Source organism: Pollicipes pollicipes, unplaced genomic scaffold (assembly GCF_011947565.3).
Source record: "Pollicipes pollicipes isolate AB1234 unplaced genomic scaffold, Ppol_2.1 Scaffold_3087;HRSCAF=3621_pilon_pilon_pilon, whole genome shotgun sequence".
NCBI lineage: Eukaryota > Metazoa > Arthropoda > Thecostraca > Pollicipedomorpha > Pollicipedidae > Pollicipes > Pollicipes pollicipes.
This window is the reverse complement of record NW_023596225.1, coordinates 47,161,384-47,175,570: the sequence shown is the minus strand read 5'-3', so window position 1 is coordinate 47,175,570 and position 14,187 is coordinate 47,161,384. Positions and strand designations below refer to the sequence as shown.

The 14,187-nt window shown below is 50.3% G+C and overlaps 1 protein-coding gene across 1 annotated transcript; it reads left to right on the top strand.

Annotated features, from left to right (window-relative positions):
* Positions 1-12,109: 12,109 nt before the first annotated feature.
* Positions 12,110-12,430, top strand: LOC119114851 (cuticle protein 7-like; the record flags this gene model as incomplete). The annotated part of the gene is made up of 1 exon (XM_037238901.1): positions 12,110-12,430. A coding segment is annotated over one exon (321 nt), but the record flags the coding sequence as incomplete, so codon positions are not given.
* Positions 12,431-14,187: the final 1,757 nt, after the last annotated feature.

Below are 14,187 nucleotides of genomic sequence, written 5' to 3'. Positions count from 1 at the left end.
GCCGCCCCGGCTCCGGAGACGCCAGTGTACAAGCCCACGCCGGCCCCCCTACCACCCGGCCCACTCCTACAAGCCGGCCTCTTACCACCCGGAGCCCCAGTACAAGGAGGAGCCCAAGCCGTTCGCTTACGACTACGCCGTCAACGACCAGTACACCGGCATCAACTTCGCCAAGAAGGAGGAGAGCGATGGCCATAACACCCAGGGATATTACTCGGTGGCTCTGCCCGACGGCCGTGTTCAGCACGTCAAGTACGTCGCTGACCACTACGGCGGCTACAACGCTGAGGTCACCTACGAGGGAGAGGCCACCTACCCCGAGTACCACCCCGCCCCTGCCTACAAGGCTGCTACTCCGGCATACAAGCCTGCCTACAAGCCTACTTACAGCCATCCCGCCCCGGCATACAAGGCTGCGGCGTACTAGTCACCGGTGTGAAAACGTTTGCCTATTTAAACGTGTAAATGTGTTGTATCAAGCTTTTCGTGACCTGACCTGCTCTGTTGCAATACAGTGTAGCACTGAAACCATGCGTTTCTTTCAAAAACACTCATACCTCTTCCAGGGGGTAATGTTATCTGATCAACTGAAACAAGACAATTTCCATTCAACGAAGCTCTTGACGACACCAATATTTGTAACGAATATGAGGCAGTGAACTTCCACGTGACATGATGGTGGTGTAACCCGGTCAGCTCTCGTCACAATCGCGAAAAAGTTGCGACACGAGTTATACAATTGGTACCAATTCAAAACCGGTGCATCACAACGCCCATTTTCTCTGCGAAACGTGGTTGCCGGCCAGCAAAATCGCCACGAGCTGAAGCTACCTGAAGGGTGGTTATTAGTTCGCAGCTGGTCTAACACATCTGACTTGTGGCTCCCGCCGGGTGAGAGCTTTCCACACCACTCCAATGGAGAAAGGATCCGGACATGACTACCCATCCCGTATGGCACGTATTGCAACCAATCACGCACACACACGCACGTACGCACGCACGCACGCACGCACGCACGCACGCCCACACACACACACACACACACACACACACACACACCACACACACACACCACCACACACACACACACACACACACCACACACAAACCACACACACACACACACACACACACACACACACAAACCACACACACACACATATAGATATATATTTTGTAATATTTATATACATATGTACATAAAATATAAAAAATATATACTAAAAGTTGAACGTAAAGCAATGAAATGGGCAACCCTGGGACCACTTATATCTAGAATCCCAACAGCTACCTAGGCTGGCAAAAGCATTAACTAGCATGATTGAACTCTACACACCAGCAGAATTAGCTTGCAACCCACAGGAGAGTTAATTGGCATCATCAGGTTTTACAATCCCACTGGTCTACTTGCATCATTAGGCGTAGACAGTCATTTCCCAAACGCGACTGTTGATGAAACAATCCAAATACACTCGACTGCGTCTACAAACACCAAGCCTTGTCACCATTGAAACCGTCACGACCCATTCTCGAAACGGATGCTCCGATTCTGCACGACAGAGGCACGCTTCCGCTGCCCAAGCGGAAAACTGCTGCGATGTACATGGTGTCGCTGTGGTATCACCGCTCGGATGTTTCTTTGCAAATATGTACATGTGCTGGCTGGAGAACCAATTTCGCTGCAATTGAAACAAAGTCAATCATTTGTTTCTGCGTCAAGCCTGCATTCTCTGAAAATGTTTGCGAATGGCAAACTGCTTTTCTCGAATAAAACACAATGGCTTACGAGATGTAAGTAGGGTATAAAGTGATCTCACATATTATTGTCCGTTGCAAAAGGATTGGGTGGGTACACGGCGTTCTGGCCCAATAACTTACAACAGTGCTATGCTGTTTTTTTTATTTCAACAAGCCATGAGCTATGATTCACACAGGCAGCTGGGTGATAACTCAGTCGATACTACTGCCCTCCTGCGGGTGAAATCAGAAGTTCAGTTCGTGTAATCCGCACCTGGTCAATTCAACGAAGGGGGCCGGTTGCCTCCTGCGACCAACTGTGCGACACGATACAGCTGTAGGGCGTGTAGCATTCAAACCGCAGCTGTATGAGAGCCAGGCTGCTCGTGCACGTGTCGTGAGTCAAGCAACAACCTGCTGACATATGGATCTTGTCTCTCACGTTTAGTTCTGTTGCCTTGTTGAGAGGATTAATCCTGCCCACAAATGAATAAAAAGTAAAAGAAATGGGGCTTGTCGCATATATTCTCCGTTTCGCTGTTGTTTCATATTTTCCTCGAAGTATCCATATATGCTGAAGACTTATGCCGAATGTTTTTAGATTTACGTGAGCTCTATGCGAGGCAGAAAAGTTGTGTGATAATCTGTGATGACTGTTTTAGTTCCCAGCGTTATGGTCGGACATCAGCGTGTTCTTTTATGTTTGGTTCGGAGAGGGTGACATGATTATATCAATTCTGAAAAGTTGCCTAAATTTGAGCTAAGGTCTTTTTCAACGCGAAGAATACGGTTTGGTCCGGGATAACGTTTTTTGCCGGAGAGAAACACGTGTTGTTCGGATGCAGGCATTGGGTGTGGCGTAGGTTCAGCCCGTATTCCTCCACTTAGCGTCTAATTTATTTTGTGACTGCCCCTCTCCTGAAGAGAAAACATAAAAGTGGAATATTTGAGACGCACTGGAGCGCTTCGACATGAAGTATCAGTTTTGATGCCATGTTTTGCTCGTTCCAGGAAAAGAAAGCTTTTCCGAGACGTAATCTTTGAATCCAGCACTCGTGCCTTAATCTTTTCTACAAATAACACAGGTATTTGCGGAATATACCACAGGTGAGCCCTCCGGTTCAGAGTGTGATAGAAAATCTGCTAGATCGATCTTGAAAATCCACGGTGATACTTTTACTGACGATGATGTGTCAAAAACTCAAACCTATAATTTCAGTCTAAAACTGCAGTACCCTGCACCCGATAAAATGTATGGGGGCGAAAGAACCATTCATAAAACTGTAGTCTACAACATAATAAACTCAACAATATCTGTCCAGACACGCAGTGTTTATTACACGCAGAGCGCGCATGCTTCTGAAAATATCTCTGAGCGGCCGCAACAATCTATCATAACTTTGATGCGGTCGATTAAAACACATTTTCAAGCGGCTGTAGGCAAGCTGTTACCAACCTTCCCCACTTCTGCAGCGTGCCTGGGATTTGGGCTGGTTCTAAGCTTCCAGCCATGGGTTCAAGCCGGTGGCAGAAATGTACTATCAACGTCCCTCCGAACAACCAAACCCTGATCGAAACTGCTGTGACAGAATCGTTCACCAGATAAGCTGAATATTACATGAAAGCGGCGTTCAAACAAGCTGTCGTTTGGAGCACAGCGATCCCCTACGATAAGTCCATCCGTGTAGTGGCGCTGATGGCTACGACGCTCGGTCTTGGGAAATGTATTATAGCGGATACATTAAGCTAAGAATTGCCGCGATTTATTAAAAGACCCAGTTTCCCACCGCTGTCGCCAGTCTGTTATCAACATCCCATTTTTGCGAGCAGCTGCCGGGCTATGAGCTGGCTCCAAGCTTCCGGCCACGGGTTCAAGCCGGTGGCAGTGGGCGCGCCCAAGGGTCGTGGCCATGGGTCCTGCGCTTATTCATCGGTCCGACCAGGAGAAACAGTGTGGGTCAGCCTATGACTGGGCGCAGCGGGCCGTGACCTCAGGCCAAGATCTGGTCTTGGCCGACCTATAAAAGCAAAGACACTGTGGAATCTGCACCAGTTGCACGGCGTACCCGGCCACTAAACCACACAGCATGAAGGTAGGTGTCACCAAGCATACAGCTGGACAAGATGCGCTGTATGACCGCTGACGGAGCCATTTGCCACCGCATTGAGCCAATGTGTTTGACGTAGTCATGGAATCATAAAGCTAGCAGTCGTGTGGATAGTCTTTGGTGCATATTGAGTCTCTTCATGAGGCTGATGTTGAAAATGGACGTTGTTGTGTCCTTTCCCCGGCAAGCACCGTGCATTTGCCCTCCAAACAAGTATGGCCAAGCGTCCCTACATCACAGTCATGGAAAAATGGCCCAGGTATACCTGAAGGTAACCCTAAATGACATTACTGCACCGCAGTTGCCGTGCAGGCTCTGGAATCGTCATTTACAACGACGTATCTCGAACCCAAATGGGCACCGAAATGAATGTCACCAAAACTGTCAACACCAGAAAAACCTAACTTTTGGCGAATGCCTACGGATTTGTGTTGGCTTTGAGAAAGGCAGCGTTTTACAAACCACGGTATTTTTACATGTGCTTTCAGTGCTCTGTGGTGTGAGCTGCGAATTGAATGACAGATGTGGTCATTACATGTGTCGACTGTAATAAAGCCTAATGTAATAACGATATCGAATCGAATGTAGTAAAGCCGTTGAGAAATTATTTAAGATTACTATCGCATATCCGTAACATAATCGTTATGGCATTACAGGTGTTCATTATTGCCGCCGTTCTGGCTGCTGCCGCGGCCGCCCCGGAGCACAAGACGTCTCATCACGTGGCACCGACCTACAAGCCAGCCCCCTACCACCCGGCCCCGGCCTACAAGCCGACCCCGGCTCCCTACCATCCTGCTCCGTCCTACAAGTCCGCGCCCTACCACCCGGCCCCGGCCTACAAGCCGACCCCGGCTCCCTACCATCCTGCTCCGTCGCTTAAGCCCGCCCCCTACCACCCTGCCCCGTCCTACAAGCCGGCTCCCCACCACCCGGCCCCGTCTTACAAGCCCCCCCCTACCACCCTGCTCCGTCTTACAAGCCCGCTTCTTACCACCCGGAGCCCCAGTACAAGGAGGGAAGCCAAGCCTTTCGCTTACGACTATGCCGTCAACGACCACTACTTCCGGAGCTAGCTTTGCCAAGAAGGAAGAGAGCGATGGCCACAACACCCAGGGATATTACTCGGTGGCTCTGCCCGACGGCCGTGTCCAGCACGTCAAGTACGTCGCTGACCACTACGGCGGCTACAACGCTGAGGTCACCTACGAGGGAGAGGCCCACCTACCCCGAGTACCATCCCGCCCCTGCCTACAAGGCTGCTGCCCCTGCCTACAAGGCTGCCGCTCCGGCCTACAAGCCCGGCCTACAGCCATCCCGCTCCGGCTACAAGGCGGCGGCGTACTAGTCAAATGCCAAGGAATGTTTTCTATTTAAACGCACAAATGCTGATGTTTGTGAAACTTTTTTGTGACCTGACTCGCTGTGTTTCAATAAACAAAACCCTCAAGGCACGCGTGTTTTTACGCAAGCCGTCTTGCGTTGTCCAGTGAGCTAATTTCCAGTGATGCCGCTGCAACAACAGCCAAGCAACAACCAACCGAAAATAATGTCAATAGTATGTTATTTAGCCACGAGGTGGTTTATCACAGGTTTTGCGTGCAGTACCTCCGCCACAAATACGGCCGGAAGTTTTCGGTACGATTAAGACGCATTGAAGTAATCATTTTCAAACGAATATTCTCGGTGATCAGTAGAGGTGATGTGTTGAAAAATAAATGCACCGAAACTCCTTCGATGGTGGTTATCAATGCAGATTTTGTTTAACTTCTCTGGCAAGCCACTGGGAAAGAAAACTCCTTCTCCTCGTGTCTGGAATGACTCAGATCGTTCCAAGTAGGTCCTTCACAGCTCCAGTGCTACCAGGCGGTCAGGTCGGCATATTCTGCAGGGAATATCTTTCGGATCCTTACACATCTTAATAACTTGTAGCGTGCAAAGTGCAACTCCTTTATTTCTGAGGATTTTTGTTGAGTTTTTATTTTTCGCACACAAAGCTGTTTATTTCATAGCCGGCGAATCGCAGCTCTCAAAAAGCGAACAGGACCTAGAGGTTGGCTGACCAGGTCAGTGAGGAAGCTTGAGGGAATTCTGGAACATAAACAATCAGATTAAGATGCACTTCAGGCCGCTAAACTTGGCTGCGAGAAGAGGCTCCACTTCCTGGATTAGGCCCAGTCTGAGGTGGAGCTGTGCTTCGAGACAGAGGAAGAGATACTTAATTATATTGAGGGTGCAGCCGACCTCAGAGACGGGGGTGATGTCGGTTTTGGAATAAGGTTGGTGGAGCCCTGGAGCGGGACAGTAGGGCTGGCTCAGCGGGCTCACTGAGCCGGGAGGGGCAGAGGCTTCCAAAGTTTGGAGCTCCCGAGATACAGTGGGGATGTCCTCAAGTGCCAGTCCTTTTGGGCGAGCTCTGAGGTGTCCGTCAATAATTCGGAGCTGCCTGATGTGACCAAGTTTGCTTATCTTCGGTCGGTGCTGGAGAAGGAGGCCCAGGACTGTGTGGCGGGTCTTTCCCTGACTGGTGCCAACTATGTCAGTGCATGTGACCTCCTCAAGAACAGGTTTGGGAGGAAGGAAGTGATAACCTTTTCCCACATCCAACAGCTTCTTCCACTTCTAGAAGCCAGATCCAGTCGCCATCAGTCCCTGAGAGAGCTGCAGGACTGCCTCCTAACCCACATCCGCAGCCTGAAGTCACTTGGTGTGGGAGGTGACAGGTATGGTGTAATCCTTGACCCTCTTATTCTGTCTAAGCTGTCCATGACATCAGGCTGGAGTGGGTTCGTGAGGGCACAGGCAAGGAAGCGGACCTGGCGTGGGTGATGAGCTTCCTGGCGGCTGAGATGGAGCGCAGAGAGCGTTCCAGTGCCCATGACTCTATTCAGGTACAGGGGGCTCCAGGTCAGCAGCTGGCTGCCCCAGGTGATGAAGAGCGACACATGGCACAAGCAGCCCTCGACAAGGGAAGAAGAGAGAGAGGGCAGAGGAGGACACCAGCAGCAGCAGCTCTGCAGTCAGGAGCCAAACCAGCGTGTGGCTTCTGTGGGTAGACACACCAACCTGAGGTGTGTCTGAAGCTAAAGCCCCTGCCAGTACCAGAGCGCAGAGATGCTATCAGGCAGGCTGGCTTGTGCTTTCGGTGCCTGAAAAGTGGACATGTGGCTCACAGATGTGACAAGGTGTGTGCGGAGTGTGGAGGACGTCACAGTGCTGTTTGCTGCCTAAAACTGTTTGGTGGTAGGGGGCAGAGTGTTGGTGCCAGCTTCCAAGCCAGGGTGCTGGAGGATGCGGAGTCCGTGAGCATGATGTAAGAGTCCGTGAGCAGTAGTAAGATGCTGTCCGACAGAGCCCGTGTGCGCGACAGACGGTTGAACCGGTTCTGGCCGGTGTGGAGGAATGAGTACCTGCGGACCCTACCCTCCGCCGGTCCGCAAGTTTAGGTCCCACGGTAAGCTGAGGCTGGGGTCAGTGGTCCTGATCAGGGAGCACCAAGTCCCTAGGATGAAGTGGGTGATCGGGGTAAACACCAAGCTGTACCCAAGCAGGGACGGTGTCACCAGGTCAGCTGAGGTCCGAACTAGAGGGGGCCAGCTGAGGACCCGGGCAGTCCAGCGGCCGTGCGACTTGGAGCTGTGTGACGATCAGTGAAGCCGTTCATCACTCGCCCCTCCTTCTCCGCCAGGCCAAGTTTTGTGTAATGCAGTGCCTTGTTTGTTTAGGATTGCTGCTTCAATCCAAAGGCACGGAGGATGTTGGGGATTTTTGTATTTAGTAGTAGATTTTCTTTGATGTCAAGCAGTGTTTTAGGAGGCCGGTAGCGGTCAGACATTTTACGCAGTAGCAGGTGGCCGGCGGCGGTCGGACATTTTGTGGTTGCGCGCGAGCGGCTCACCCGAACGTTCAGATGTCCCTCCGGCGAAGAGTGAGGTCTGGCCAGGGAAATAAAGGGCTGGAATTGTGTGGTCAGTGCGTTTTCCTAACAGGTATCTTAAAAATTAATAACAACATTCAATGCTGCAGAAAACAAGCAGGAAGGAGCCAGGAGTGTTGACCCTGCCATCTAACACATCTTGCATTCAAGTTATCAAGGATTGTATAAGACAACATGTGTATGTTTTAACGGTGGCTACCATTAAGAACATTGCCGCCCTAAGCTTCCAGCAACAAGAATCTACAAATTGTCTATATTTGCAGTCGGAGGAATATCCCTCACAGTAGCCTCCCAAGTGTCAGTAATGTGTCTCGGTACCAGAGAGCAAAGCTCACCAATTTTAGTCTCCTGTGCCTCTGTGGACGACTTCAGCCATGTTCGCCAAACCACACTAACACAACTATCGACATCTTAATGGCGTTGAAAAGAACGGAATATATGTGGAAACAGTTAATAAAACTATTAACGACGCTAGCCAAAATGCAATTGGTCGTGCAGAAAACGTTTAGCGCACCCAAACATCTAAGAATGACTGACGTATTCATAACAGCGTACGTAATAGATCACCACATCAGTGGGATATGGGAGCATGGCTAGGAGTGACGCCCTATGGACACCAAGACTTCATACATTTGGAGTCTTAAAGAAAGACGAGGCGGCACGTATGCCGGCGCCGTACTTTGAAGCGCTGTATGCATTTGCATGTGATGCTTCTCAGCAGCTGGTGAAGAGCAAACGTACCTATTTGCTACACTCAGAAGTGTATCGGTTATTCCCTGTTCCCGACAGTTGCATCATTGAGGTTGAGTCCGTCACGACATGGGGCAGATTGCTGGCATACTGTACCGGAAGCGTTGTAGGGCAAAAACGGTGTTACGACCTAGCCGATAGGGTAAAACGTAAATAAGAGAAGAGAAACTTGCGCTAGAAATATAAACGTTCCGATGATAAGTGCCAATACATGGCAATGAACATACAATACGCAACGTCGGTTGTACAGTATCCAAAAGATGGTGGCAACGGTCAGCTATGACACATTTGTCCAACTGGCGATGACCTGGCAGCAGTAGTTCAATGATTTAGGAGTTTGGTGTATAATCTGGCGCAGAACAGACAAAATATTAAATGTCACGGTCATGGTGCACATGAGACATAGTGAGTTAGTGCTGCGAGTATTGACGTTGCATGGCTCTCATGGTGTTGTGTGGATATTCTAAAGATGGACCATGGGCTGAGACTTGCGAAATGGGTTGCCTTTGGTTCTGGCATTACGGAACCCGACAGTACAGATTTTCTTTCTTTTAGGTTCTGTTACATTTAGGCTGGTATGTCACAATCCCTGAAATTAACGTGAGGTATTTGCTAAAAATTGGTGCGTGAAATTTGTTAATATCAGCATCCAGAATTGTATGCATTTGCCTGTTTATAGTGCTTATATATAAAGTGTTTATATTATATGGCTCAATTGCTGCAAAAACATTCCGTATGAAATCGAAAGTTTTACATCTGAAGTTTTTCAAGGCAACTTTTGGTAGAAGGCAAAGAGTTACTTGGTACTTAAACGTTAAGAATGCTTCACAAAACAGTTACCCAAACTGCTGGAAAATTAGAGGCAACATGCAAAAGCCGAAAGTGTCACAAAATATCAACATATATATATATATATATATATATCTCTCTCTCTCTCTCTCTCTCTCTCTCTCTCTCCTCTCTATCTCTCTCTTCTCTCTCTCTCTCGTCTCTCTCCTCTCTCTCTCTCTCTACCCTCTCCCTCTCATTCTCTCTCTTCTCTCTTCTCTCCTCTATCTCTACACCTAGACATATATGTATATCTGTATACGTGTGTTGAAGTTATATATAACCAAAAAAATCAACTTTGGCACAATTAACCGCATGACATGCGACACCTGAGGGTAAAACAGCTCGCTCGTCATCAATTACATTCTCTTCATCATCAAACTGGATATGTGCCTGTACGTTTTCAATGGAACACCCACATCTAAAGTCATGGGTAAGGAAAGACCGAATTTAAAGGGCGCCAAAATCGCTTGCCACAAGTTGGGCGTGTCCCAGGGATCAGCCAAGTCTCCATGCTAATTCATCAGCCTAGCCTGTGGTAGCGGGAGCCTCCCGTTCAGTGGGCTCCTGTCCTTGGCCTTACATCGGCGGCTCGCGGACGGCCTATAAAAACGAAAGCACTGTGGAAGCAGGCACCAGTTTCACTGCGTACTCGACCACAAAAACACAGCATGCAGGTAGTGGCTTGAAGGAGGTGTTTGAGGCAGTGTTTTTCAACTGTCAGAGATCACTCTGGAAGACATGCCGTGGTCGGAACCATGCTGAGATGCGTTGTATCAGAAGCGTGGTTGTAAACTGCATTGTAAAACAGGAAAAATGTCAAAACGACTGGCTTATTAATAACACAACTGTGGTGGCATTTCAGATCTTCATCGTTGCCGCCGTGCTGGCTGTCGCCGCCACCGCCCCGGCTCCGGAGACGCCGGTGTACAAGCCCACGCCGGCCCCATACCACCCGGCCCCCTCCTACAAGCCGGCCTCTTACCATCCGGAGCCCCAGTACAAGGAGGAGCCCAAGCCGTTCGCCTACGACTACGCCGTCAACGACCAGTACACCGGCACCAACTTCGCCAAGAAGGAGGAGAGCGATGGCCACAACACCCAGGGATATTACTCGGTGGATCTGCCCGACGGCCGTGTTCAGCACGTCAAGTACGTCGCTGACCACTACGGCGGCTACAACGCGGAGGTCACCTACGAGGGAGAGGCCACCTACCCCGAGTACCACCCCGCCCCTGCCTACAAGACTGCCACTCCGGCCTACAAGCCTGCCCACAAGCCTACTTACAGCCATCCCGCCCCGGCATACAAGGCTGCGGCGTACTAGTCACCGGGTGAAAACGTTTGCCTATTTAAACGTGTAAATATGTTGTTATCAAGCTTTTCGTGACCTGACCTGCTCTGTTGCAATACAGTGTAGCACTGAAACCATGCGTTTCTTCAAGAACACTCATACCTCTTCCAGGGGCAATGTTATCTGATTAACTGAAGCAAGACATTTCCATTCAACGAAGCTCTTGACGACACCAATATTTGTAACGAATATGAGGCAGGGAACCTCCATGTGACATGATGGCGTGTAAGCCGGTCAACCTCGTCACAATACGAAAATGTTATACAATACTATACAATTTCTATTATTATACAAAACTATACACTAGCTATACAAATGATACCAAATCAAAACGATGCATCACAACGCCCATTTTCTCTGCGAAACGTGGTTGCCGGCCAGCAAAATCGCCACACTGAAGTTACCTGAAGGGTGGTTATTAGTTCGCAGCTGGTCTAACACATCTGACTTGTGGCTCCCTGCCGGGTGAGAGCTTTCCCACATCACTCCACTGGAAAAAGGATCCGGACATGACTACCCATCCCGTAATGGCACGTTGCAACCAATCACACACACACACGCACGTACGCACGCACGCACGCACGCACGCGCGCACGCATATTGAGTCTCTTCCATGAGGCTGATGTTGAAAATGGACGTTTGTTGTGTTCTTTCCCGGCAAGCACCGTGCATTTTCCCTCCAAACTAAGTATGGCCAAGCGTCCCTGCATCACAGTCATGGAAAAATGGCCCAGGTATACCTGAGTTACCCTAAATGACATTACTGCACCGCAGTTGCCGTGTAGGCCCTGTAATCGTCATTTACAACGACGTATCTCGATCCCAAATGGGCACCGAAATGAATGTCACCAAAACTGCCAACACAGAAAAACCTAACTTTTGGCGAATGCCTACGGATTTGTGTTGGCTTTGAGAAAGGCAGCGTTTTACAAACCACGGTATTTTTACATGTGCTTTCAGTGCTCTGTGGTGTGAGCTGCGAATTGAATGACAGATGTGGTCATTACATGTGTCGACTGTAATAAAGCCTAATGTAATAACGATATCGAATCGAATGTAGTAAAGCCGTTGAGAAATTATTTAAGATTACTATCGCATATCCGTAACATAATCGTTATGGCATTACAGGTTTTCATTATTGCCGCCGTTCTGGCTGCTGCCGCGGCCGCCCCGGAGCACAAGACGTCTCATCACGTGGCACCGACCTACAAGCCAGCCCCCTACCACCCGGCCCCGGCCTACAAGCCGACCCCGGCTCCCTACCATCCTGCTTCGTCCTACAAGTCCGCGCCCTACCACCCGGCCCCGGCCTACAAGCCGACCCCGGCTCCCTACCATCCTGCTCCGTCCTACAAGCCCGCCCTCTACCACCCTGCCCCGTCCTACAAGCCGGCGCCCCACCACCCGGCCCCGTCTTACAAGCCCGCCCCCTACCACCCTGCTCCGTCTTACAAGCCCGCTTCTTACCACCCGGAGCCCCAGTACAAGGAGGAAGCCAAGCCTTTCGCTTACGACTATGCCGTCAACGACCACTACTCCGGAGCTAGCTTTGCCAAGAAGGAAGAGAGCGATGGCCACAACACCCAGGGGTATTACTCGGTGGCTCTGCCCGACGGCCGTGTCCAGCACGTCAAGTACGTCGCTGACCACTACGGCGGCTACAACGCTGAGGTCACCTACGAGGGAGAGGCCACCTACCCCGAGTACCACCCCACCCCTGCCTACAAGGCTGCCGCTCCGGCCTACAAGCCCGCCTACAGCCATCCCGCTCCGGCCTACAAGGCGGCGGCGTACTAGTCAAATGCCAAAGAATGTTTTCTATTTAAACGCACAAATGCTGATGTTGTGAAACTTTTTTGTGACCTGACTCGCTGTGTTTCAATAAACGAAACACTCAAGCCACGCGTGTTTTTACGCAAGCCGTCTTGCGTTGTCCAGTGAGCTAATTTCAGTGATGCCGCTGCAACAACAGCCAAGCAACAACCAACCGAAAATAATGTCAATAGCATGTTATTTAGCCACGAGGTGGTTTATCACAGGTTTTGCGTGCAATACCTCCGCCACAAATACTGCCGGAAGTTTTCGGTACGATTAAGACGCATTGAAGTAATTATTTTCAAACGAATATTCTCGGTGATCAGTAGAGGTGATGTGTTGAAAAATAAATGCACCGAAACTCCTGCGATGGTGGTTATCAATGCAGATTTTGTTTAACTTCTCTGGCAAGCCACTGGGAAAGAAAGCTCCTTCTCCTCGTGTCTGGAATGACTCAGATCGTTCCAAGTAGGTCCTTCACAGCTCCAGTGCTACCAGGCGGTCAGGTCGGCATATTCTGCAGGGAATATCTTTCGGATCCTTACATATCTTAATGACTTGTAGCGTGCAAAGTGCAACTCCTGTATTTCTGAGGATTTTTGTTGAGTTTTTATTTTTCGCACACAAAGCTGTTTATTTCATAGAGGGCGATTGGCATCTCTCAAGAAGCGAACAGGAGCTAGAGGTTGGCTGACCAGGTCAGTGAGGAAGCTTGAGGGAATTCTGGAACATAAACAACCAGATCAAGATGCACTTCAGGCCGCTAAACTTGGCTGCGAGAAGAGGCTCCACTGCCTGGATGAGGCCCAGTCTGAGGTGGAGCTGTGCTTCGAGACGGAGGAAGAGATACTTAATTATATTGAGGGTGCAGCCGACCTGAGAGACGGGGTGATGTCGGTTTTGGATAAGGTTGGTGGAGCCCTGCAGCGGGACAGTAGGGCTGGCTCAGTGAGCTCACTGAGCCGGGAGGGGCATCTGAGGCTTCCAAAGTTGGACCTCCCGAGATGCAGTGCGGATGTCCTCAAGTGCCAGTCCTTTTGGGCGAGCTCTGAGGTGTCCGTCAATATATCGGAGCTGCCTGATGTGACCAAGTTTGCTTATCTTCGGTCGGTGCTGGAGAAAGAGGCGCAGGACTGTGTGGCAGGTTTTTCCCTGACTGGTGCCAACTATGTCAGTGCATGTGACCTCCTCAAGAACAGGTTTGAGAGGAAGGAAGTGATAACCTTTTCCCACATCCAGCAGCTTCTTCCACTTCTAGAAGCCAGATCCAGTTGCCATCAGTCCCTGAGAGAGCTGTAGGACTGCCTCCTAACCCACATCCGCAGCCTGGAGTCACTTGGTGTGGGAAGTGACAGGTATGGTGTAATCCTTGTCCCTCTTATCCTGTCTGAGCTGTCCCCTGGCATCAGGCTGGAGTGGGTTCGTGAAGTCACAGGCAAGGAAGCGGACCTGGCGAGGGTGATGAGCTTCCTGGCGACTGAGATGGAGCGCAGGGAGCGTTCCAGTGTCTATGACTCTATTCAGGTACAGGGGGCTCCAGGTCAGCAGCTGGCTGCCCCAGGTGATGAAGAGCGACACAAGGCCACAAGCGGCCCTCAACAAGGGAAGAAGAGAGAGGGGCAGAGGAGGACACCAGCAGCAGCAGCTCTGCAGTCAGG